At 35.9% G+C, this 27125-nt stretch overlaps 1 protein-coding gene across 2 annotated transcripts in view; it reads left to right on the top strand.

Annotated features, from left to right (window-relative positions):
- LOC150086612 (uncharacterized) overlaps positions 1 to 23536 on the top strand; it is a 32030-nt gene extending 8494 nt beyond the window's left edge. Inside the window, exons 5-33 of one of the 2 annotated variants that reach the window (XM_090372624.1) lie at positions 1576 to 1686; positions 1924 to 2100; positions 2217 to 2297; positions 2414 to 2539; positions 3279 to 3323; positions 3499 to 3675; positions 3761 to 3841; positions 3945 to 4070; positions 6049 to 6099; positions 6224 to 6406; positions 6499 to 6579; positions 6695 to 6820; positions 10284 to 10379; positions 10483 to 10662; positions 10773 to 10853; positions 10960 to 11085; positions 11325 to 11381; positions 11590 to 11757; positions 11846 to 11926; positions 12065 to 12190; positions 14960 to 15061; positions 16131 to 16298; positions 17621 to 17701; positions 18500 to 18625; positions 18810 to 18866; positions 19012 to 19188; positions 20432 to 20512; positions 20867 to 20992; positions 23408 to 23536. In XM_090372624.1, the coding sequence (XP_090228750.1) occupies positions 1576 to 1686; positions 1924 to 2100; positions 2217 to 2297; positions 2414 to 2539; positions 3279 to 3323; positions 3499 to 3675; positions 3761 to 3841; positions 3945 to 4070; positions 6049 to 6099; positions 6224 to 6406; positions 6499 to 6579; positions 6695 to 6820; positions 10284 to 10379; positions 10483 to 10662; positions 10773 to 10853; positions 10960 to 11085; positions 11325 to 11381; positions 11590 to 11757; positions 11846 to 11926; positions 12065 to 12190; positions 14960 to 15061; positions 16131 to 16298; positions 17621 to 17701; positions 18500 to 18625; positions 18810 to 18866; positions 19012 to 19188; positions 20432 to 20512; positions 20867 to 20992; positions 23408 to 23493 (3284 nt within the window). In that variant the 3' untranslated portion in view covers positions 23494 to 23536. Of the gene's footprint in view, positions 1 to 1572; positions 1687 to 1923; positions 2101 to 2216; positions 2298 to 2413; positions 2540 to 3278; positions 3324 to 3498; positions 3676 to 3760; positions 3842 to 3944; positions 4071 to 6048; positions 6100 to 6223; positions 6407 to 6498; positions 6580 to 6694; positions 6821 to 10283; positions 10380 to 10482; positions 10663 to 10772; positions 10854 to 10959; positions 11086 to 11324; positions 11382 to 11589; positions 11758 to 11845; positions 11927 to 12064; positions 12191 to 14959; positions 15062 to 16130; positions 16299 to 17620; positions 17702 to 18499; positions 18626 to 18809; positions 18867 to 19011; positions 19189 to 20431; positions 20513 to 20866; positions 20993 to 23407 lie in introns of both variants that reach the window. The other variant, XM_090372623.1, reaches the window with a different exon arrangement.
- Positions 23537 to 27125: the final 3589 nt, after the last annotated feature.

Raw genomic sequence — 27125 nt, 5'->3', positions numbered from 1 at the left:
CCTTTCAGATGGAATGCCGTCTACCGAAGAATCAATAAGTTCACCAATTCCACAAAACATTCCTCCACTTGGGGCCTTCTTTCCAGTTCCACCTATTCCTGACGGAGATGAAGAATCGTCCATTTTTCTATTAATGTTAAACTTTAATTGCCGCTTCTTAGTTCATCTGCCTAATTTCTCCAGATCTTGTTGCAATAGAATACAATACACTCAGATTTCTTTTATTAGCGACAACTTTTGTATCATCTTCAAACTTACAAAATAAGTTTGGTATGTCTTCATCAATACCGTTAATAAATATTGAAAACAGTAAAGAATGCAACACCGAACCCTGAGGGGTCCACTAATAACATTTTTCCAAGAAGAGCTGTGCCCATTGATAATTACTCTTTGTCCCTTGCCAATAAGCCATCCCTTTAGCCAAACCCTGTCCCTAATGCCAAACTACTCCAATTTGTACAATTGCCCTTTTATATAGGCCAGTGTCAAAAGCTTTTCTGAAATATAAGTATATGATATTAAAATTACTTTTTACATTCAGTTCTTTTGTTACTGCCTTATAGAGTACAGTCAGCGTGAGCAGATAAGATCACCCTTTAATAAATCCATAATGTGACTACAGTATAACTGAATTCCTGTTAGATGGGCATGCATTTCTTCTTTAACCAGTCACTCCATTATTTTCCCTTGGAACAGAAGTCAAGGTAAAAGGTCTGTAATTACTCAAGTCACCTTTTGATCTCCTTTTTTGGAGAGGATACAGATTCGCACCTTTTAATCTGTAGGGTGCCTACAGAATCCAAGGATGCGCTCATAATGATGGCTAAAGGTTTGCTTACTTCTATTTCTGCTTCTTTTAATACAATAGGATAGATTACATCAGCCCCAGGTGCCTTATTCTCTTCTAGACTGAGATTCGGATTATCAGGGGGTCTGCTGTATTTGCAATTAAAATTTTAATACCGAATGCATATACTGATAAAAATTAGTTTGTGTTTTTTGTTGTAGAATTTTAGGCCCATCAGAAACTTAAGCCATATTACTTGGTATATGTCTGTAAATTGCAAGTGTTCTGTGGTCGATCTTGTGGACGAAAAACCAGAAATTCCTGGAGAAAAAAACGTTCTACCCTCGCCTGAGACGGACTAATTAAGCCACGTTGTGAAAAAGGCTCATAAAAAGTCCTCGTGTCCTTAACGGGATTCGACCTTAGGTCGATCACGCAATGTAGGGAGGACGGTGATTATACCAACTATGCTACCTAACAGGGCATAAAATTGGTGGTACTGCAACGAATAAAATTCTTTTACTAAAAATACAGTAGAATATTCAATTAACTTTTTACTCTTTATTTTTTCAATGGAACATTTATTTATTTACAACAGAAAATGTCTTAGACACATCTTTTGAATATTGGAACGAAGATAAGCAATGTGGAACAAATATCAATTGCAGTATAGTTGAAGATAAATGAGATAATGTTATATTAAGGTCATTTTGAACCAAATATAAAAGAAAATCACGATAATTTTTAAAAATTTCATCTGAATTTTTGCAAATGTTTCCTTTCAGAAGGAATGCCGTCGTCTACTGAAGAATCAATGGGTGCAAGTTCACCAATTCCAGAAAATATCTCTCCAATTCCACCTAATCCTGAAGGAGATCAAGAATCGTCCATTTCGGATGGTAAGTTCTTTTGAGATGACAAAATGCTTTGTCCAAAAAAGTTAAAAATCTTCACTTTGTTCTGAGGACAATCATTTTAAAACTAAAATAATTGTCCTCAGAACTGTTTTAATAAATATAAGGATGCCACCTACTTCTGAATCATAAAAATTCCTTATTGATTCAAAACAATTTTCCAAGAAAAGGATAAACTGGCTTTTATATTCATTGATTTGTTATCTTTGATTTCTTTCGTAGATAGTAAAGCGAAAATAAAATTGGTGACTTTAACACGCAATGACAACTCCCCTCTGCTGGCCATAGACGGAAACACCTCAACTTGTACCATAGCCAAGCGACAACAAGCAGCAGACTTCGCACTGTTCCTTAGAGAAATGGGTACCGTGGTAGAAGTGAGGATTTTCATACCGGCAGGTGAATACTTGTGTGGCGCGTGCGCAGTAAACAATTCTCTGTTTATACTGAACTTTTGAGACACACCATGACAAACCATGTTCCGTTTTAATTTTATATTTTCCCCTCCTCATCAGGACTGTACATACTAACAGCATTGGTAGAGAATTCGGTGGAAAGAACTGTTGAAATCTGTGATGGAACAACAGGATTGATTGGTGAGTTTTATTTTCCTTGTGGACATTGCCAGCTAGTTTCTTTACATATTGCAGAATAGTGAATAAAAAAAGGCATTATTCTATCTGTAATCGGTGTCTTCTATTTTTTTTTATAGTTGAAGATTCGTGGGAGGTTTTCAGGTGTCCGAATGGCATTGTGGGAGATGTGGTACATGTTAAAGACGATAATTCAGCCAATCACGACTTTCATCTGTGCGAAATTTCTGCTTATCTGAAAACAGGTAAAGAGCTTAATTATTAACACATTGTAGATTTAGCTATGTGTGTTCTGTAATTTCGATGGGAATGCTTTATATAATTAGCGCGTGTGTATGTTAAGTGCGAAAGCAACTAAGGCTATGAGGTTACAGTAATCGTGTCTGTAAATTATGTGTTCTGTGGTCGATTTGCTTCTTTGTTGAACGAAAAACTCGAGTTTCCAGCAGGAAAAAGTCAAGGCATTCTCTCCTGAGACCGACTAACTTGGCCACGTTGTAATAAAGTCCATAAAACTTTTTGAAGGAATTCGAACAGAGGAATTTTCTGCGAGTGGAGGATAGTGATAATCCATCCACTATCCAAGAGGGTATATTGCAATGCCTCAGATAATAATAATATTAATAATGATATTTTATTCACAAAAAGGAACTCTCTGGCCTGGAAAACACAAATACGAAACAGATTAATAAATCCGAATTACTTAAATAGATTTTTTGAAAAAGCCAGGCATATTTCTGTTGCTTTTTATCATCATAAAACGAAAAACAATCTATTTACAGCCATCAAGCATAACAGGAAATTCTTCTATAAATAGGTAACAATAAGATATATAGAATACCAAATGGTATTATGAATCCATCAAGGCTTAATCTTTTTTGTGTATAAAAAAATGATTGATTAAATATATCAATATTTGCGTTTGTTATTTATACTGCCACCAGATGGCTTCACTAACTGGCCAATTTTAATTACTTTTAATAGATTCTGGAACGACACCTACAATTACTTCTGGGCCATCTCTTCCAGGTAAGGATTCTCTCAAATTGTAAAAAGTCCATAAAATCTATAAAAGTCCATAAAGTTCATCTATAAGTCCATAAAATATTTAATAAGCAGATATAGAATATAGAACATTATAGACATAAGTATTTTGATACTTCATTTTCACTTTGCGCGTGTATTATTTATATTTTCTCTTTAGGTATTAACCCTCAAGTTAAACTCGTGACTTTAACCCTTAATGAAAACTCAGCAGTGCTGGCGGTAGATGGCGACACCTCCACTTGCACCATCGCCAAACGACAACCTGCAGCAGACTTTTCAATGTTCCTTAGAGAAATGGGTACTGTGGTAGAAGTGAGGATTTTCATCCCACCTGGTGAGTACTTTGTTGCTTATGCTCATTGTACCATTACATTTAGGTTTGTCTCGTTTTTATTTGTTTTTCTCTTTTCATTCATCAGGACTGTACATGCTAACAGCTTTGGTGGAGGATTCGGTTGAAAGAACCGTTGAAATTTGTGATGGAACCTCGGGAGTGATCTGTGAGTACTTTTCGGTTTCTATGACAACTATGAACTTGTTTTATTGAGAAGTAATTAGTAAAACAGGAATGGATTGTTTTATAATTTAGTCTTATTTTTCTAGCTGAAAGTTCATGGCAGGTTTTTAGATGTCCTGAAGGCATTTTCGGTGATGTGGTACACGTTAAGGACGACAACTCTGTCAATCATGATTTCCATTTGTGTGAAATTTCTGCCCTTGTAAGATCAGGTAAGAAATTCTTCTGTTCTTAAAATGTGACTTCTTTTTTTTTTTTTGACATTCATCCACAATGTTTATCTATGTAATTTAAACGTTACAACTGAATCCCCCTCCCCCAAAAAAGTATTTTAAATATTTTTTTTATGAAAAACTTTTTTTGACATATTTCCAGAATCTTTTGTTCATGTATAAATTGAGGAAATTTTTGAGGGCAACGTCACTATACATTTTAAATTGGTTAAATGAAAAATGAAAGAAGAAGAATTTTCACTAATCACATCGGTACTGGACTGCTTCAAATAACCAAACCAAATCTTATAGCATTTGAAAAATCCAAAGTTTTTTTTTTTCCGTAATGACAAGGAGCTGGACATCCACTTTCATCATATTTCTTGTGCTGGCTGGTTGTCCTGCCCTTAGTTTATCAGTTTGTACACTGAGTGGACAGAAATCATGGGATACCTACCTAGTAACGGGCAGGCTCACTTTTCGCCCGGATAAGGGCAGTTACACGGCGAGGCATCTAGATCACGAAAGCGTTCCACAGGTATTTCCCTCCATGCTTGCTGCACTGCTGTCCATAATTCCCTAGCATTCTTGGTGGAGGATCCAAAGCTCGAACGGACCTTTCCAGCATCCCAAAGATGCCCCACAGGGTTCATGCCTGGTGAACGAGGAGGCCATTCCATGGTCGTAAAACCTGCGGAATGCTCTTCGAACCAACCATGTTCTAGTCACAACGGCTCTGTGGGGAGGCGCATTGTCCTGCTGGAAGAGTCCATTGTCCTGTTGGTGCACAATGATCATGAAGGGATGCAGATGGTCTGGAAGGATAGCACATCACCTGGACCGTTCAGAGATGTGTCTAGACGTACCAGAGGTTCTAACGTGTGCCAGTTGAACACGCCCCAGACCATTACCAACCGTCCATCTGCCTGAACAGTTCCTTGTTGACATGACGCGCGCGGTTTCCGCCAGGTGCGCACCCTCCCGTCCTCTCGAAATAACTGAAAACGGGACTCATAGGACCAGGAGACCCATCTCCAATCATCCAAGGTTCAGTGCAGATATTCTTTCGCCCAATTGAGGTGTATTGCCTGTGTCGTGGTGTTAGCAATGGGACTCAGGTAGGTCGGCGGTTCCCATAACCTATTGCGGCTAATGATCTCCTGGTGGTCTTGGTGGAGACATTTGTGGCACCTCCCTCGTTGAAGTCTGCGGTGATTTGTGCCACTGTCGCTCTCCAGTTGGCTGAAACAATGCGAGACAGACGGCCACGTTCATCCACCACCTTTCTTAGCCCACAGCGCTGTCCACGATGAGATGTTATTCCGGAAATGGCGTGTTCTCGATACATTCTTGATACTCTCGAACGGAGATAGTGCAATTTCTGTACCACCTCCGCGATAGAGTGACCCATACGTCGGGCACCCACTATCATTCCTCTTTCAAAGTCGGTTAACTTACAATTACCATCTACTTGAATGCAGTGATGCAGTGTACCTATATACCTCCCAAGCGGTGGGTTCGTCCACTAGCAAGAGGGGTGACAGAGTCGCATTGGAACCAGATATCTCATGCATTCTGTCCTTATATAGCTAATACAGCTCTAGAGCCGCCCGTTCGATGTGCTTTTCGCAGAGATTTCCATCTACATTCTTATCACCATAAACCACCTCTTATGTGATCTTCCAATTCATGGCATTTTCCTATTCTTGCACTAAAATTGTCCCATCGGTGGTTCAACTCTTTAAATTACTCTGAATCGGTTTTTTTTTCTCCTGCAAACAGATGGTTATATTTCAATGACAACTCAGTGCATTTATTTAAGCAACCTCACTGAGTTGTCATAATCTAGAATTTTTAAAATTCTTTAATTTTATTTTTTGCTATTACTATTTACGTTTATATTTATGTCTTGTTATATTTTTAGTTATCATACCTTGATAATGCACCGGCATTAACTGTTGTCATTTGCCTTTTTTAGAATCTTCCCAGAGACCTACAGTACCTACACCCAATACACCGCTTCCTGGAGGTAAGGGATATTTTTAAATACAAATTTGAATTTTAGGAATCTTGGACATATCTTGTTTATTTTCTATCCAGACAAAGCAATGAGTGATAAAAATAACAGATGCGTATTATTTTTTTGGTTGTAGTTTCAGTTGTTCGAGCTGAGTCCAGACTGACAACTTTAACCGCCAATGAAAATTCACCCGTATTGGCTGTAGATGGTGATACTTCCACCTGCACCATAGCCAAACGCCAACCTGCCGCAGACTTTGCAATGTTTCTTAAAGAAATGGGTGTCGTGGTGGAAGTGAGGATTTTTATCCCGAAAGGTCAGTTATTTTATTATGACGCATACGCATGCCATTACCCACATATGCTCACCATTTCCGATTTGGTTGAATCTTTGGGTTTTATTTGTCAGGTCTATACATGCTGACAGCATTGGTCGAGAATTCGGTGGAGAGGACTGTTGAAATTTGCGATGGAACAACTGGAGTGATCAGTGAGTTTGCCTTTCTTGTTTCCATGGCAAAAAAATTTACTGCGGTTTTTTTTTGGGTGTAGTCAGAGGATGAAGTTGTTCTGCAATCCAACAGTCTTTTTTTTTTTTTTTTAAGCCGAAGATTCGTGGCAGATTTTCAGATGTCCGAAAGGTATTATGGGAGATGTCGTCCACGTGAAAGATGACAACTCAGCCAATCACGATTTCCAACTGTGTGAAATTTCTGCGTATGTTAAAACAGGTGAGTAAACTTACAATTTTTGGTAGGAACAGAATAAGTTAGTTGTAAACATAAACATAAAAATCAACAAAACATTAGATTTAAATTAAAACTAAACAGAGGTCCAGACGAACCTTATTTATTTGAACTCGGGTTTGTTGTCCACCAAACCGACTAAAGAACACACGAAATTTGCGGACATATTACATATGTCGCAATGTGGCCTAAGTTGCCGATGTCCTAAACCCTACAACACACTAAAGTTGCAATAAGGTGAAAATAACTTAACTCTATGGTTTCTGGCTCGGATGGAGACTGATGACATGAAGTTTTTGAGCATCTTATAAACTGATTTTTTTCTGGTTAAGAGGATATGTGAATACCCATTATTGTCGGGTGTTGGGAACATCGGCGTCATATATTATCGACGAAGTTCCTCTCCAAGGACCACATGTTACTGTTTGGTGTGGGTTCGCATTCGAAGAGGTTCGAATACGTGGTCCCGGCACATGTACCGGTGAACTTTTCTGTAATCTTCTCCGACACTATATGATTCCTGTCCTGGAAGAAAGAGAGAGAATGCTTGGACACAATTGTTTAAATGCAGGGTGCTGCCCCACGCGCATTGGTTCAAGCTACATTTCACGATTACCACCTCAAATTCCGGTATTATTCGCAAAATAATGAAGGAAGCAAAGCTTAAGCTCCACTCCTTTAAATACATTCAAACTACTCACTCTCATAAAACCAGATGGAAGTTTGTTCTAACAATCAATTACTCCATGGCTAAAAACAGCGTCATTTCTATTCATCTATCCTACAACTCTCAGGCAACCAAAGCGACTAACCACTTCTATTTACCCTACCTGTTCTGTGGATCTGCGCGTGTAGCACAGTGGCATCATCACAGTCCTTTCCACACCGCTTAGAAAAGGCCCGGATTCGAATTCCATCAATGACGCAAGCAACTTTTATGAGCTTTTTTTCACTCTGTGGGCGAGTTAATCGGTCTCAGGCGTAGATAGCAAAGGCTTCTTTCCCCAGGAAATCAAGCAAATCGACCAAAGAACACACGCAAATTCACGAACTTATATGTACAATGGACAGATTAATGTATATTCCGGGTGGCCCTAGCGTGGCATTTTGCCTATTCTCTGGCTCAATATGGCCTAAGTTGCCGATGCGCCTAAACCCTACAACAAACAAAAGTTGCCCTAGAACTTTTTATGTTAGGACTTTGGAATTTATGATGTTGGGAGTGTAAGTACAGACATCGGTAAACAGATTAAACTTGATGGTATCTAATAAAGCTAATCCATTAAATTGGTGGAACTAAACTGAATCTACCACAAAATAAGAAAAGTTTACTATTTCTATCCCTTTTCAAGCGGTGTTTCGTGAGTGGAGATATAGTCTTTCTAATCTTCCAGTATATCTTCAATAACATGCTTTAAAATATGTACTAATGTTACAATATCTCCTTGAATCATTTGTCAAATGGCTCTAGAAGATCCGTTCTTTTGATAGTGAGGATTACAAATGTGACGGCAATATTCAAGTAGTTGAGCAAGAGTGGTTTATCACGATTTCCATCACAGCAGGATTTTTAGAGTCAAGATCCTTTTGAAAAAAAGGTCCAAAGTTCTTCTTGGAAGTTAATAACGGATGAACGCAGGTCAGTGAGTAATCTTAGGATTGTTTCTTTGGAAACGATGTCTACATTTATTTCCGTTGGCCTTAACATAGTTTGAAGAAACGCAGTAAAGGCTGTTGGTAGCAGCCAAATTATAGATTTTAGGATCGTTAGCAAGCATAGATGTTGGGTAAGACATTGTCTACAATGCTGTTGAACGTGTTTCCATTGCTGTGAGTTAATGGAAACCTGTAATTGCATATGGCACTTATACTAACCTCGTCCCTCTAGGACGAGGTTAGTATATCTGTCTATACATTTAAAATATCTTTCTTTTCCAGCAAGACATGAAAATAATAATAATAATAACTTTAAAAATAACTTGTTTAATTGCAGAGTATTTATACTTCTCTGATGTCCTTCCTCAGTAAGGACCTGCTTACGTGTTTAATGAGATTCCAGTTTGTTAATTTAGTTTACTACCACTTCTGTCTTGGTGATCCACATGGTACGTGTACAGAGTGCTGCAACACACAGGCTACAGCCCTGACCGGCTACACAGCGATTATGACATCTTCCCTGATACTTAGGCGTCAGTGAGATGAAGGAGACTTTAAACATTCGTTTCACCAACAGTCAGCGTAATTCTGTCAAGATTGTATCTCTCCTGGAAATCAGCATGACCCTTTGAATTCTTTATTTCAAAAGTCTCTGTTTCATTTAAATTGCGGAAGTACTCATGCTTCTACTTATAAAATTGCGGGGTGGGGCCGGTTCCAAATAGATTTGTATTCACCCAGACGTAGTTGTGATAGAAAGATGAAATATTTTGTTTGATAACTTGAAATTTCTATAGCAACCATACAGATTTTGGTTTCCATCTTACAATTCTTTTTTTTTTTCTTGAAGCGCTGAGTGAAGTGAAGTTTCAAAATGGATAAATTGGAATACAGATTAGTGATTCGGTTCCTCTTTTTGCAAGGGAAAACAATCCACGAAGAAATGGTCGCTGTTTATGGAGAAGACTGTCCAAGTTACAGTTTTGTTGCACATTGGTATAAACAATTCAAATGTGGAAGAACCTCGCATGATGAAGAAATTCCAGGACGCCAACAACTGCTGTAACAGAAGACTGCGTTGCAAAAATTGAGGCATTAATCCTAGAAGGTCGCCGTATTAACATCAAAGAACTAGCTTCAGAGCTCCAAATTAGTGTAGGGTCTGTGGAGAACATCATCCATCAAGAATTGCCAAAGAGTAAAGTGTCTGCTAGATAGCTTCCGAAACTTCTGAAGCCCTACCAGAAGAAGGAAAAGGCAAAATGTGCACATCCAATGTTGTCGATGTACCAGGAAAAGCCGGAGGAGTTTTTCTCATCACCAGTCACCATGGATGAAACTTGGATTCATAACTAATGTCAAAACAATGGAAGCATACAGAATCACTAACCCCCAAAACTGCCAAAGTGATGCTGTCAGTTTTTTGCTTGGGATCAGTATGGTGTGATACTAACAAATTATCTTCAGAAGGGGTGTATGACGGTGAAGTGTTATTCCAACCTCCTCATAAAGCTAATACTGCTATAAAAGAAAAAAAAAAAAAGACGGGAAAAGCTGTCAAAAGGTATGCGCCTGCTCCACGATAATGCCCCTGCACATTTCTCGCATGCTGCATCGAGGATTGATCACAAGTGTGGGTTTGAAATATTGCCGTATCCTGCTTATACCTCTGAACTTGTACCCTCAGTCTCTTTTAAACTATTTTTGACCAATGTACAAGTTCCATGCTATTGCAGTTGTGGACACCTTCACTGATATTTTTTAAAATTATATATATTTTTTACTTTTAAAGGGAGTGATGATCACGACAACAGCGTATCTACTTCTGAAAGCACTACCATAAGCCAATCACCAGAAATTCCTACAAGTATGCTGCCTCCTCCTTTAGGTAAGAAGCACATAGGAGATTTATACAATCTCTTTGAAAATAATGCAAAATATCTTTAATGTTCCATTAAAGGTAAAGAGGACTACTGTATTCACTTTTCCAGGTCAGCTGGTAACTAGGTTACGTCAAGTGACACTAACTCGTAATCAAGATTCTCCTTTGCGAGCTATAGATAGAGATATTAGCACGTGCACTACAGCTAGGCGACAACCAGCTGCAGACTTTGCATTATTTCTCAAAGAACTGAGTTCAGTAGTGGAAGTGAGAGTGTATATTCCAGCAGGTAAGCAACTCCACAATATTAAATAAAAAGAAAAATACTGTCTATAATTCTGTGCACCTATACTCTTGCATGCTCAGTGTATATACATTATTATATTTTCTATTCAACAGGAGAGTACATTTTATCTGCTCTGATAGAGAATTCAGTGGAGCGTACCCTTGCAAGTTGCAGCACCTCGACTTTAAATCTCGGTAAGTTTTATATTTTTCTTTCTTATTAACTTTTCAAAGATAAAATGGCCTTTGCACAATCTCAAGTTTGTTTGTTTTTTTTAATTTTTCTTGGGGGTTTTTCCAGCTCAAAGCGGATGGGAAATTCTTAGATGTCCAAATGGAGTCTGGGGAGATATTGTTCACATCAAAGATGATAATTCTGCCAATCATGACTTTCAACTGTGTGAAATTTCTGCTTTTATAAGACCAGGTAATTATTTAGTGTTCAGGTATACAATTTCTTCTTAATTCTCTTTATTTTATTATTATTATTTTTAAATATAAAATAAATCAGAAAATTCGTTTGTATTATATAAACAAATCGCTGCATTCACCGTGATAGACAAAATGTAAACAAATTTTATTTGTTTTTATATTTTGCCGCATGATGGCGCTTCTACTTACTGCGCTTTTTTTTTTCTTTATTGTTATTATTTTATTTTTTTCAAGAGCTGGGTGATGTGTCAACTACAGCCGTTCCAACAACCGATATGCTATCTAGGAGAGGTAAGTTGTTTTTCTTTTTTTTCTACAAAGTTTTCAGAGTATTTTCAATATTTCAATTTTTTGATAAATTGAGAGATAGCAAATACCCATGCATTCGCAATCGGGCAATGAATCATATCCACACGTGTGCATACCAAGTTTGAATTTGTTATTCATATGATGCGTGGATTTTCATCCCTTTTTTATACTTTGCTTTGCTTTTTCTCAGCGGATGTAAGACTTGTGACTTTGACCCGTAACGAAAATTCGCCTCTGCTGGCTATAGATGGAAATACTTCTACGTGTGCAATAGCAAAACGACAGCCTGCTGCAGACTTCGCAATGTTCCTTAGAGAAATGGGAAACGTGGTAAAAGTGAGGATTTTTATCCCTGCAGGTGAGAGCTGTTTTTAGACATATATCATATAGACACATCAAATATATTGTTCCCGTTTAACATCATTTTTTCCTTTTATATTTCTTAGGACTGTACATGTTGACAGCATTGGTAGAGAATTCGGTGGAAAGAACTGTCGAAATTTGCGATGGGATCTCAGGAACCATATGTAAGTTTGGTTTACTCCATTTTTTGGTTCACCCATTATGTATTTCTCAATAAAATTGATGAAGTTTGCTTATTTATTCCAGAGCATTGTTATCGAGGAAAGAATTGATTTATAATTCGGTTTTGTCTATTTTTACAGCCGAGAATAGATGGCACACTTTTAGGTGTAAAAAAGGCATTATGGGAGATGTAGTACATGTAAAAGATGACAATTCAGCCAATCACGACTTCCATCTATGTGAAATTTCTGCGAATGTTAAAACAGGTAAAATATATGACTTTTTGCCTACAGATAGCTTAAAAATCGCCAACCAAACAAGATTTTAATTTATTATTTTTACAACTTCTTCTAGAGCGAAATTCCTTTTTTTTTTAAATTAATTTTATTTATGTGTCTTCTAATATTCTGCTGTTTGCTTCAATACAACTTATACTTCCAAATTTCCAGGACTAATTATGCCATCAATCTTTTAAATATTAAAAATATTCAAATTCTACTCCAAATTGAATGCACAATAAAGTGATGATTGAAAGATGGCTTTCATTATATTAAAGCAGATTGGCTGCTTTCACATGGTCTATAGTACGATACAGTTTGTGGGGTCCTATGATCGGAAAGTTTGTTGACACGAAAAGCCAACTGAAGCTGACTGAACTTATGCAGGGTAACAGGATAACAGTCAATACAGACTGGACAATATCAGACCATCGAGCCATCTGTTTTAATATATGTTCCACAAGAACCATGGGCTCTTCTCCACGCGAACTAGTCAGGTGCTCATTGAGGAACAACTTTGACCTGTCTGTTGTCACTGATCTTCTGATCATACTACTTCCTGTGGCCATTTTAATGAGCACCAGTGATACGTATTAAAAACGTCATCCACACAGCAATAACTAAATATACTAGAAAGAAAACAATTACATCCAAATGTACCTCGTAGTGGATGATATTAATAGACTGCATGTCAAATATAAAAATATTTAAAAAAATATGTTAAGTTAAGCTCTTTCCTGGAGAAATATTTAATGCAATAAACAAACAACGAAGATCTTAAATAGGCTGTTCCCAGAAAGTAATATTGATCAATATTCTTTCTGCCATCTAAATCTTAGACTACAGAATAACCAATACAGTTATTCCATTTCTTTCAAACCGTTTACTGAAGAGGAGCTGCAGAGGGTTGTTTCATCTTTTAAGAAGAATAAATGTCCGGGGTTTGATTTCCTGGAAAGCATTTTCATTAAGAGATTCTTCTTTCTCCGCCCAAATCATCTTTTAAAATTATTTAATAAATGTCTTGAGTCAGGTGCCTTTCCACAAATTTGGAAATCATCACTTAAAGATAATACCAAAACAGGAAACAAACCGCTCATGATCCAAAATCCTATAGGCCAATTTCACTATTGTCACATCTTGGAAAGCTGCTTGAACGTCTCATGGCCCTAAGATGTAATTTACCATTTTCATCATCTGATACTTTTTCATCTCTCGGATAGGCGGATTTAACGGCGGGCGCACCGGGCGCACGCCCTGGGCCCCGACTTCTGAAGGGCCACGCAAAACCCCAACAAATTAGTTGAACATATTAGTTCAACTAATAGTTAAACTAATATGTTCAACTATTAGTTCAAAACTTTGTGATTATTATTATGCTATTATTAATTATATTATACATATATTATATTCAAATTTTATTGGAGATAAAACATAATAGTACATAATATTTTTTACTTATTTAAAAAAATGGTTAACATGTATTTTTATTTTCCCTGTCTCTCTCTTTTTTTTAAGGGGCCCAGTATTTTCTTCTGCGACCGGGGCCTCAACCGACCTTAATCCGCTCCTGATCTCTCCAATTTGGCTTTCGTCGCAGAAGAGGATGTGACGATATGAGGACGCTCATTTTGAACTCAAGAAGAGAACTGACAACTTTACCTTTAAACACACACTTCGGAGTCGAGATCTGTAATCATAAAATTTGTAACAACTTTAGGAAGCAATTAAATCAGCATGGACCAGCATCCGTGGCATATTTTTGTACACCTCGTTGAGTTTGGTGCTTTTATTTACGAATCCAGGCTGTTCTGAAGCGCTGAAGGGAGTGGACTTGCTTGCTATTATCTTTCTTTATTAGATAGATATGCCTAATAAAGACGCCACTCAGTGTGTAGCTCTTCGGAATACTTCTTTAATGTCCATCACAATATGATATTCCAATTGCAGATAGTTCTGTTTCCCAAAACAGAAACTAGAATATCATATTTTGATGGACATTAAAGATCACTGATGCCTCTACCTCTAATTTACTACCTTTCGTTCTGCTGATTGCTTTCTGTACCCAGTGAATCAGTCATCTAGTATCCCTGTGCCACTAGACTATGAACCTTGACTCAAATGTCGATATCTGAGTACAGTCGAACAGAGAGAAACAAAGTTTTAATTTACCCATATTTGTATATTAGAACGAAAGATGTGCATATGCACACATGTGCTCATTTGTATCAGTTACTTGATCTTTATGAACAATATTATTTCGGTTTACAAACAGTAGGTATCCTCAGTGACATTTAGGGAACTCGTCACTTGTTTGAAGAGGAGTTAACTCGGATCCGGTCACTTCAATTGACAGTCCACGGAAAGCAATAATAATAATCAATAAGAATGCAACTTTAACTCTTTTTTTTATTTTTTTTAGGGTTAAATTTTTCAATATTTCAAGTTCACCCTTACCAAGGTTATGACTTCTCAATTAGTTTTATACCAATAAAAGCTTGTTTTTATACCAGTTAGTTTTGTGTGCTCTGTTTTGATGTATGCGTCCCTGCAATATTATCTATGTTTTGCGAAATAGTTTATATAATTCATTGAAATATAACATGGATCTTATGGATTAATTTCTGAAATATGCAGATTACCTAATGCATATCTACCAATGAGCATTTATTATATTGGTTTAAAAAAATCTTTAAAGTTCACCATTATTCAGGCTATAATTTTTCGGTTAATTATATATATATTTTTAACTTTTAGATGAGGAAAAATTGGATATAGCTGTACCAGTAAGCACCAGTTCATCTAGTCCTGAGGATGTTGGTACAGTAACTCCTGTTAGAACTAGACCTTATCCTAGAGGTAATTTTTAATAACAGTAGCTGGAGTAATTTTTGTCATTACATTTTTAAATTTTAATTACAATGGTCAATACTTTGTAGAATTATTTTTCTAAGAATTTTAAAAGATTATAGGAAACTAACTTAAACAATTCATATTTGACAAGAATGGGATTGGGAGTAGACTCCGTTGGGTTCGTTAAGGGAAGACGATGCCTGACCAGTTTGATAAATTATTATGATATAGCCATTAAACAGTTTAATGCAGTTAACATTTGTGATATTATATCTCTAGAGTCTAGACTATCTATAAAGCTTTTGATACCTCCCCTCCAAAGCCTGCTACTGGTAAGACAGCCTGCTATCTTACCAGTAGCAGGCTTTGGAGGGGACCACGCTGCATCGCAGCCTGACTAAAAGATAGGAGACAGAGGGTTGTCAAAAATAGTCAGTCTCTCCTTCTTATTTTTAATTTTTGTAAATGGCATTTACGGGGGTGTCCAAGGGAAGCTATCAAGGTTATCTAACAATTCAAACTAGCCCATGATGTCTCAAAAAAAGACTTGGATCGTTGCAAAATGGCAACTAAAGTTTAATGCTCCTAAATGTAAGGTTATGTATTTGGGGAAACAGAAATCCAGGAGTCACTTATAAGCTAAGGGGAGCGCAGTTAAAAGTGGTTCAAGATGAAAAAGGCTTAGGTGTTAAGATTCAGTTTGATATGAAATTTTTTATAAGTTGTAAACAGGCAGCTAGGAAGGCACATGGTGTCCTCTCCATGATTTACAGGACCTTTGCTAGAAGGAAGAAGGCGTTATTATTCTTCTTGTGGGCTGTGGTCGAACACTGGAATAAATTGTCTCCGAACATGGCAGGCAGTAAGTTTGGCCAAGTTCAAACCGAAATTGGATGTTACCTTGTGGTAATGGAATTATTTTATTTTCACTGTTATTTTACTGATTTATTTAATTTTGATTTATGCAGAAAAAAATTCGCGTCTTTGCATCATCTGGTCTTACTAATACTAATATTTATCTCATTCATTTAATACAGTTTTATAACTCCTGCCTTTCTTGTCATTCTTCCTCTAGCTGAAGTGATTTCAGTGAAGCTATCCGGGAACGAGACTTCTCCATTACTTGCTGTCGATGGTAACACAAGCACTTGTGCGTCAGCATTTCTGCAGTTTGAAGCTGAATTTGTTCTTTTTCTGGATAAGAGTTCCCCGGTTATGGAGGTGGATATATACATTCCAGATGGTAAGTTTCAAAGTTATCGTATAGGTGCTAATTATTTTGTATATTTTTTTAGCAAAAAAAATTTTTGCATTAGCTGGGAATTCTCCCAGCTAATGCAAAAAGAAAGAAAGAAAGAAATTGATAGGCAGAAACATTCAAATATAGAGTATTTACTTTATTGTAATTAGATGTCTGCGCGGTAGCACCGTGGCATCATCACTATCCTTCCCAAACCGGGTTGAAAAGAAGGCCCTGGTTCGAATTCCATCAATGACGCGAGGAACGTTTATTGGCATTTTTCACTCCTTGTGAATTACTAGGTCTCTAGGCTAGATAGCAATGTCCTACCACCGAAACTCGGTTTTTATGTCCGGCAAATCGATTAGAGAACACAGGCAATTCACGAACATACTACACTTGGGTAGTTGAATTAATATTCCGGGTGACCCTACTGTGACATTTATTGCAGTTAGGTGTTGGAAGATGTGTGCGGCATCAATAACAAGACTTACACAACTTATAGGTTCTCATATGCAGGATTGTGCTGTGTGATAGAACAGAATAACTCAATTAGGGTGAATATTCATTCCCGCATCTGCAAAATCGACATCTTCGGTTTTCTTTTGATGTCCATGTTGCTCCGTGTATATTGTCTGTAAATTGCATGTGTTCCCAGGATTGTTTTCTGGACGAAAAACCCGAGTTTCCGGGAGCCTATAAAAACTCCTCACGTCACGGACGGGACTCGAACTCACGTCTTTTCCACCTGGTGTGGGGAGGACGATGATTCTATCAACTATTCTACCCATAAGGGCTTGTCCCTTGGCAGTTCATGGCGTTGTCACCATTGCTATGATTACCACAGGCAATTCCGAGTACTGGATTGGACGCTCGGAAGCTCCAGTTCATAAAAAACTTCTAGATTCATGATTCTAGAAGAACTCCCCCAGCTCCTTGTGCAATTTGTGATTCTATAGAGCTCAAGCTCATTGTGCTGGCAGTTCTGTTTTCTGCAGGCCTTGGACTGGACTTGAACGCCTTAACCTGGATTTGAACACCTCAACCTGGAGCTTGAATTGTCCCCTATATGTATGCGTATTATTTTTTTTTTCTTCTTTTTGTTATTACTTATCTTATTTTTTCTTTTTGTCACTTTAAGGTCCTCCCACCCTACAATTGGGTAAGCAAGGGGGGAGATAAATAAAATATTATAATTAAAGTATATTATTTGTGTATTATAATTAACATTAAAATAATAACGTTAAAATGAAGTAAAGGATCCATGTTTCTATACCCAATAAATGAAAATTTCATAAAAATTCCATTTATTTCGTTTTAATTAGGTGTTTACATCTTGTCGCTTCAGGTGGGCAATTCCACTGATCGAAGTAGGGAAGTGTGTGATAGAATTACCGGCCACGTAAGTAAGTATTTGATCAGAAACAAATTAATTCTTGCAATCATAAAATTTAATTATGAGTTATTTATTTCAAGGGGAATAATTCATATTAATTAGTAAACACATTATCCAATCAACGTTATCCAAATATTGTAACATTTTTACTGCAACCTATCGTTACAATTAATCTATTTATTTTAAATTAAAATTTCACTAATTTCAAGAAATAAATTTAATGTTATTTTATGATGTGTGAGTAGAATAATTGAGAAATTTATGTTTTTCTATTATTTTTTAAATAACAGTTACCATTTATTTATTATTATTATTATTATTTTATTTATAATTTTTATTTATTTATTTTTTGTCTTTTGGAATTAGTGATGTAGCATAACGCTGCTACCGCCATCTATCAGTTAGTACGTTAATCTTCAGCTTGATTGTTTACGTATGTGTGAAACGTTAATTGTGTTGTCTACAATTTTTAAAATCTATTTTACTTTTTAACAATTCATATTCGCTTCAACTGCGTAAGTAATGTAAATTTTGTTTTATATATCCTGTATAAAAATAAGCTTTTACGATGATGTATAAAAATACAAACTTCGCAATTTCTTCCTTTTCTTAAGCCTAACATTTTTACCAAGAATGTTTTAATGAACAGATGCGTTTTTATGTAGCTCACTGTTTAGACGAAAACAATATAATTAGCTTCTTTTGAAAACTTTATCATTCTAACACATCTTTTTGTTTCCTTCTTCTTTTACTTTTTTTTTTTTTTTTTGTCAAATATCTAAATTGAAAAATTTTTAAAACATTTCAGCTGGAAATCAGTGGACGACTATGCGGTGTCCGCATGGAATTATGGGAGATGTTATCTATTTAAGAGATGATAATTCAGAGCATCATACCTTCGAGCTGTGCGAAATAGTTCCTTTCATAAATCGAGGTAGAGATTGTTATTCAAATTCATAACTTAAAAATAATGTACAGACACCGCACAAAATATTAGTCACTTGTGCTTCAACCTGCATATTTTAATAACTATGAATTATTATTATTTTATGATTATTTTGTATATGTAAATGCAACTTCTACCCATTTTACTGAAGAAAGTGTTCTATTTAATTTAGATGGAATAGAGGAAGATTTGCCAATAGGAGAAACTCCATTGAGTGAACAAAACGAGAGTGAGTTTCACCTTTAATTTTGAATTGATCAGCCAGAATTTGGAGCTATTTGAAGAGACTTAAGAGTTTGAAATTTTATAAGTTTGTAAAAATATTTTGTTTTTCGCATAGCAATTTTTAAATAAAAAAACTTCTTTTTCTACAGCCGAACCTTCTGGGGTAAAATACGTTACCCTAACTGGTTCCACAAAACCTCCAGTATTAGGAGTGGATGGGGACATTGAGACTTGCACAGCAGCTAGATTACAACGTTCTGCAGTGTTTACTCTCTGGATGAGACATATGGCTACAGTCGTAGAAGTTGATTTGTATATTCCTAAAGGTGAGTGAAAAATAAATCCACAGTACCATAAAGATTTATCAGTTTATCCAAATTATTCGATATGGAGATAGATTAATACCTTCTGTTCTTTAAAAAAAAAAAAACATTCATGGGACTTTATCTCTTTTCTAGGATTCTTGATAAAATGTAACGTAATGCACCCCAATTTATCAGATTAGCTGTTTCTAACGAATCTTCATTTTTGTTAATTTCGTAAAGCCCAGAGGTTGAAAATTCTGAGTGGAAACATTGACTATAAAGTCCATGCCATTCAGAGCTTGAAGAAACTGAAGCAGTTTCTCTCGACATTAATAAGGCTTTCTGTCTAAGGTCTAAGAAATCTTTCTATGGTCTAAGAAAACGTCCATCTTATGGCCTTTTTCTCCCTAATCGTTTCCTACCTCTATTCTTTACCTACTGAACTAATGCCGGAATTTCCAAACTTTTATCTATTTTCATCTGTGTTATTGGCCTTTCTCCATTGATAGAAAATCCAATTCATAGGTTTGCTAATGATAGTACACTGGTGTGTAAAACTTAAGGACCGAAGGATTTGAATAATTAGGAAGCTCGAGGAAGGTCGAAGTGCGAGGAATGTGGCTGCAAAGTTCGTGTTTATGGATGATAACGCCACATCCCATCGCACTGCAGCTATTGATATGCTTTTGGAAAGTGAGAACATTGTTCGTATGGATTGGCCTGCCCGTTTCACCGATCTAAATCCCATCGAACACATATGGGACGCTCTGGGGAGACGCCTAGCGGCAGTTTTACACACCAGTGTATTTCAGTATACATTTCAACAAATCATTTTCTGAAAAACAACTCTAGTACCCACCACAGTTCCTTAAATGCTAATCTCTAGGTAATTCTTCAATGGAGAGAAAACTCAACTTTGGTACTTATAAATATCCCGTCCTGATTTTTAATTCCCAAAAGAAAGTCTGCTTCTTCCATGCTCATCTTCAACAATTTTTTAATTTTAGATATGATTACAGCTCTTTTCTGAAGATAACATAACCTTTCTTGGCATAAGCATATGACAATTATTGTTGTTTTCTACATCAAAAACTTGTTTCGAACTAGTCGAAATAAGTTTATATCCGGTTCTCAATCTATTATTCCAATTACCTTTCGTAATTAGGGTAAAATTAAGAAAATAAAAAGATCATCCGCTTCATTTCAAAAGTTGTTAATCATAACTTTATTCAGGTATAACTTTTTTTTTCACCTTTCTTTGCAGGTTCATATTCGTTTTCAGTTGTCGTAGAGAACTCAGAGAAAAAGACTTTGAAGACTTGTAGCAGGCACGTAGTTCGTCTAGGTAAGATTATTTTCTCATATATTAAAAGAAATATTATTTCTGATGAGTAGTTGCCTATGGGGTGGAGTAGTTGCTCATGGGGTGAAGCCCTGGTACTCCATCTGAGATCGACTGATTTAAATAATAAATTAATATTTAAATGTTTTGTTGTAATAACTTATCGATTAATGGATTTGAATTAATTTCAATTCAAATCCATGTCAACACCAACGTAATCAAATTAAAATCGGAGATTAACAATTCTCTTAAATTTTCTCCCCACGTATATTTTTCAATTTCTTAAATAGAATGGTTTTGCGTATATTTATGTTAAGAGATTCCATCGACTCAACACATTTTCTCATTTCGTTCCAGATGGCCCCAGATGGGAGAAGATACGATGTTCCAAAGAACTTAAAGGAGATAAGGTTCATGTGCAAGAAAACAATGCCAGTAGACAAGAGTTTCATCTCTGTGAAATGGTTGCCTACATTAAGCGAGGTAACTGATGCCGAACCTCATCTGTTAAAGTAATACATGGGTGCACGTGTTCATTATGATAAGTTGGCTAGGAAAGATAAACCTGAAATAAAGATGAACCTTCCGTTCTTAAGAAAAATGTCGGTTCTTTTCCTTAACTTCATTTCCTGTGGTTGTACGATAACATCACCGGAAGTGAAGAGATAAAAGAGAGAGAGAGAGAGAGCGAGAGAGGGTTCGTGTAATATATAACGACCTTCGATTTTCAGGCATTTCGCTTTCCATTAATTTATTAAATATTAAATTTAATGAAGTGCTTGTAATACGATATAATAATCCAACTTGGATTATGCAAGACGTAATGGATCTGTCGTTTTGTATTGCTTACGTCTTTAGGGAGCATAATCTTTCAGCTTTGCTCTTTACTAATGACAGAATAATTGATTATAAATTGTACTTATTTATAATTAATAACTAGTCTCAGTTTATTTAGCTCACATTTGGATATCCCCGTGGTCGCCATATCGTTTTAAAATAATGATAAAATCACCGAAAGCGAATTTGATTATTTCTCTGTTCTTTAAACAGAGCTAGTCGTACTAATTAAATATTACTCTAAATAGCTATTATCAGTCTAAATATTTGTAGTAAAGGAAATATACACTTACTTGCCGAAAAATTAGAAATCTTTATTCAGTAAGGCCACCTTTTGCCCGAATTACAGCCCTAAACGTCGTGGAATTTGTTCCACCAGGTGTCCCAGGAAGTCTAGCTGCAGATTTTACCATTATTCCATCAGGATTTTTGTCAGCTGCTCTATTGTGATCAGTAGTGGAAGCCGAACTGTCCTTTCAGGCATATCCCACACAGTTTCTCAGTTAGATTCAAAATTAGGCGTCCAGGGTAGATGTTAGAGACCTTGGGAATGTTCCTCGAACCAGTCAAATATAATTTTTGTCACAGAAAATAGTTGTGTTATCTTTTGGAAAGAATCTATCGCAATCCGGGTAAAAGGTAAAAATGGAGCGTTACCATATGAAGTTATACGAAGAAATGATATCCATTGGATATTCACGCCGCACTTCCATGACCTAACAGTATGAGCCGATCCAGTACGTACCACAGAACATACTCCATTCTATGATACCACCTCCGTTGAGTAGTGGACACGAGACAGACTGGATGCATGTCTTCATGAGGTTGACGACACACTTTCACCAGTGGTGACAAAATTGTAAATCAGTCAAAAATTGTAAAACGTTCCATGGTATCAATCCTTGGATGGATTTATACCATGGAATTTTAAAACTCATCTCTAAACTGTTTCTGTTAGCCTTACAGGCCTACTATGATTGTTTATACAAATTTGTATTATGATATTTTGATTTCTTTGTCCATTTATGGTGAAGAATTGTTTTTCGTCTAAAAGTGAAAAATAAAGTAAAGCAAATTGAATATTGAGAAAAATCAAACTTTTATTTTAGTAATTCATTCTACCTTAATTTAATTATAAAAACAATTTATTTAGTAATGCATAATTTGGATGATAAATTCTACATTTCTTCAAATAATAGGCTGGTAATAACCAACACCAATCTTTTTTTTAAATCTTGTATGGAAACCTTAAATATGAAGTGTGCTGAGAAAGTTCGGGGAATGATAATGTAATTTGAAACTGCGGCGTCGTAGTGAATTGTGAACTTGTCGCAACTTGTTCAAGTGACCCATCTAAATCTCTCGAAGTAGTCAAGGAGGCTACTTCGAAGAAGGGCCATTTTAATCTCGTTCATTTGCCGAACTTTTTTGATCACACTTTATAGTAAGCATATATAGTGACATTTCGTAGTACTTTATAATCTTGTTTAGGATTATATTTGCATATTTGCTCTGCCCCAGAAACTAATTGAAATCCAATTGGTTCCTGGAGCAGAGGTCTTACTATACTTCTGCATTTTTTATACAAGGTGTGGCTAAAATGAAACGAGAATCGATGCTTACCAACGCCTTACTACTGCGCATGTCACAACATAATAGCACCCACCTTATACTTCAGATTTGGCGCCGTGCGACTTTTTATTTTTCCGAAAATTATAATCCACCTCAAAGAAACACGATTTGAGGACTTAGCAGACATTCAGAATAACAGAATGCAGCAATTAAAGACGGATCTTCCGAGAATTTCGCTGATGTTTTAGATCTTGGAAATCGCGAATGGAAGGTTACATAGGCGCCGCTGGAGAGTACTGTGAAAGGTAAAAACATTGAAATTATTGTACTTAAAATAAATGATTTAAAAAAAAAATTCTCGTTTCTTTTTAGCCACACGCTTGTATTTCAACTACGTTAGTTCTTGGCTAGGTGTGTTCACAACTCTAGAAATTTTGTTTTTAATATTTATTCCTGCTAATTTTAATTGAATTTCATTTTGTTTTATAGGAAAGTGGCCTTTAGTTCTCCGGTCCCTCAAATCTCGCCACCCACTGTTCAATTTTCGACGTTTTATTGTAGTACCTCAGTATTAGTTTGGAGTGAATAAAGAATTCTTTTACGAAAGAAACAATCCTACTCTTGTGGCCTTATTTATCCTACCAAATGTCTTCATAGACAAGACTGTTAATTTTTTTGATGGAATACAGTCACACACTTAAAAATATCTTATAACTTTACCCAAAATCCCCTGTGTGGCAAAATTTATTCACTAGATGGAGCCACGCAAGTATTAAATCCGCCGTGCTGTACTTCGATAATAAATGTTTATTTATTTGAAATAAGTTAGATGATCAACCTTCCATGTTTAGGTGCTGCCATCTAGTGAGTTACATTGCTATACCCACATACCTTATGTGTTCTTTCTAGGAGACTTTGATTTTTAGCAGTCTGCAACGTATTCTTTTTTTTTTTTTTCTTTCTTTCTTTTTCGTGAGTGTGTCCGAAAATTGATGTTGCATTAAGGATATTGGCACTGAGCCATCTTAGTATTCGCTTTAGCCTTGATCTCGCGACGGTATAAATTACTGCTATAGATCTTCTCAGAGTACAGTTCGCTGAATTGCTTATTTCTTTCGCCTATGGCAACTTTGAGCAGCGAGCAATTAATGGATGATATAATGATATTGCCACGTGGGAATCGAGTAACTTGAAGAAACATTGAGAATAAGTATTGAGGTAAAAATAAATGTTCCATCTGTCACTTTTATTGATTTTATGTATCCTGAAGTACATTAGAATTTCAATATTCGCTAGAATTTCTATGGTTAGATATTTCTACAATTATCAATACATTGTATATTTCGATTGTATAAATACTGATACTGCCATCTAGCATAAATATCGAATAACATTGATCTATATTAGTAATGTTCCCTTGTGTTTTGTTTCATGCGTATTTTTCCTAAATAAGGAAAAATACGCATGGAATTGTTCAATTAAAACTCATTTGAGGCTTTAAATAATTTTATTTCTGTGGTTCTTGCCCTTCAGTAGTTAAAAATTGATCACTGAACTGTCTATTTGAAATTCCATATGAGAAATGATACACATAACCGTAAACAAAGAGCAAACGCAACGAACCAGGTCTATGTTGATTTTAGGGCACATGCGTCCGTTATTTTCCCCCACCCTGCTGTGACTGCTATGTTCTGCGATATTCAAGGCTGAGACTGCTGTGTACTGTGATGTTTCATGTATTCTCTCTATCTTGTGAACTGCTCTGGTCGCTTCGGAGTATAACAGGAAATCTATTTGTTCATCGTAACTGCTAAAAACATGCTTTTATCTTTAGACTGCTTTCATATTTTTAGTACTTCTGGAATCACTCCAATATACAGGTGTCCATTTTTCACAAGGATCCTTAACCTTTTATGGCTGTCTTTCAATTTCTGGTTGTTGTGGATTAAAAAATAAAACGCATTGACAGAATATTTTTGAAATGTGATTCAAAAAGACGTATAGATTAAAAATTATACTCATTCTCCTACTTCTATTACTAGAGATGTATGTACCACAGGCATGCGCATTCCATATGTGACATACCCATGCCTTTCGAATATCGTATGTGAAACTTCTATTGTTCCAGTATATTTTCGCAAAGCATCAAACGGCCCCGATGGTTAAATAATTCCATGTCCTCTACTGCTCTGAAATTCGCTGATTTACCAAAGTTTTTGCGAGGATTCTTATCACTATTGGAAGACATTAGAGTTTTTTCTTAGTGAAAAAGAGCAACCAGTAAATCAATTTGAAGTTGCGAAATAGCATTTAATTTGGTCTTTTTTTAACTGACCTTTCTACCTCATTTAAATGAATTGAATTGCAAATTGAAGAAAAAAAAAAGCTGTCTCATGTCAGACCATGATAGCTTTAAGACAGTTTTCCGAATTAAATTAATCTTAAGAATTTGTAGTTTTTAAGCAGAAACATTTAATTGCAGGAAAATCTTTCCATAGTATAAATGAAATAGTCGCAAAATATATTAGCCAGTTTAAGGTTTAAGCAGCTATAAATTTCGAGTCCATGACTGCTAAATACGGTGCTGTTTTTTGTACTTTTTCGGTCTTGTGAACTCCTGTGACCGTGTGGTCGTCCTGGAGTATCAACAGAAAATTTATTTATTTATTTAACTTCGAAAGAAACAAAAGATCGCTCTCAGCATTTTTCAACTACGACAACTATCTTAAAACAAATAAATAATTTATGGATTTTATATGTTTTCAGGATATTTTATATCTATTTATTTAATTCTCCCAGTTACTGAAATTGCAGGTGGCGCTGCTCAGTAAAGTGTCAGAAAATCTACAATGATTGCAATTACGTTCAGTGTCATTTTAAAACCTAACTTCCCGTTTGGGCAAACGTCACTTCCGTTCAAACGTAATCACTCCAGGCAAGAAAAAGCTGATCATTTCTAGTTGATATTGAAATCAACTTAATATTGCTGATGAATTAGTCGATTTTTGACGTCACGAAACCGGAAGTTGTCATCGAATATAAGCCCATGCTTCCGTTTTAAATGTGATTTTTTTTCAACCTAGAAATTGGCTGAACAACGCTCATTGATGTGCGCGTTTTTTAATTAAAATATTTTCAAAAGTTTCGATTGAAATTGTTTATTGGTTGGTCAAAAAAACCGTTTCCGAAGGAATTATATAAAAAAAATTTCATTAAAAAAATATATGTTAATTCTCTCAGTTACTTAAATTACAGGTGGCGCTGCTTAGTATAGTATCAGCAAATCTACAATTACTTTCAGTGTCATTTTAAAACCGAACTTCCTGTTTGGGCAAACGTCACTTCCGTTCAAACGTAATCACTCCACATAAAAAAATCTCTCATTTCTAGTCGATTTCATCGAAATCAACTTAATATAAGCTGAATTGGTCGATTTTTTTTGACGTCACAAAACCGGAAGTTGTAATCGGATATAAGCCGATACTTCCGTTTTAAATTGACTTTTTTTTTCAGTCGAGAAAGTGAATAAGTGTGCGCAATAATGCGCGCGTTCTTTAATTAAAAAAATTTCAAAAGTTTGGATTGAAATTGTTTTTTGGTTATTCAAAAAAAAAAGTTTTCGGCGGAATTATATTTTACTTATATTTTTCTCTCAGTTACTGAAATTACAGGTGGCGCTGCTTAGACAGTGTCAGCAAATCTACGACTGCAATTACATTCAGTGTCATCTTTTAAAACCTTAACTTCCTGTTTTAGCAAACGTCACTTCCGTTCAAACGTAATCACTCCAAGCGATAAAAATCTGATCATTTCTCGTCGATTTCACCGAAATTAATTTAAATTGTTGCCGAATTGGTCGATTGTTTTTTTTTTTTTTGACGTCACGAAACCGGAAGTGGTAATCGGATATAAGCCAATACTTCCGTTTTAAATGTGATTGTTTTCAATGGAGAAAGTGGCTAAATGTGCGCATTGATGCGCGCGTTGTTTAATTAAAAATTTGTCAAAAGTTTCGATTGAAATTGTTTTTCGGTTGTTGGAGTGCGTGAAAGCAACGTACTTAGCAAAGAAACAGTTTCCGAAGGGATATCGATTGATGTTACATAACCAAGCGAAATATTCCCAACGCTGCGTCTGCAGGGGGTGTTTGAAGTCGCATTACAAGCTAAGTTAACAAATTATCTCCGGGAGTGAGTGATCTGCCACA

Source organism: Mastigoproctus giganteus, chromosome 4 (genome assembly GCF_048544385.1).
Source record: "Mastigoproctus giganteus isolate SK-2022 chromosome 4, ASM4854438v1, whole genome shotgun sequence".
NCBI classification, from domain to species: domain Eukaryota; kingdom Metazoa; phylum Arthropoda; class Arachnida; order Uropygi; family Thelyphonidae; genus Mastigoproctus; species Mastigoproctus giganteus.
The sequence above is the reverse complement of the archived record's forward strand: the minus strand, read 5'-3'. Positions and strand labels throughout refer to the sequence as shown.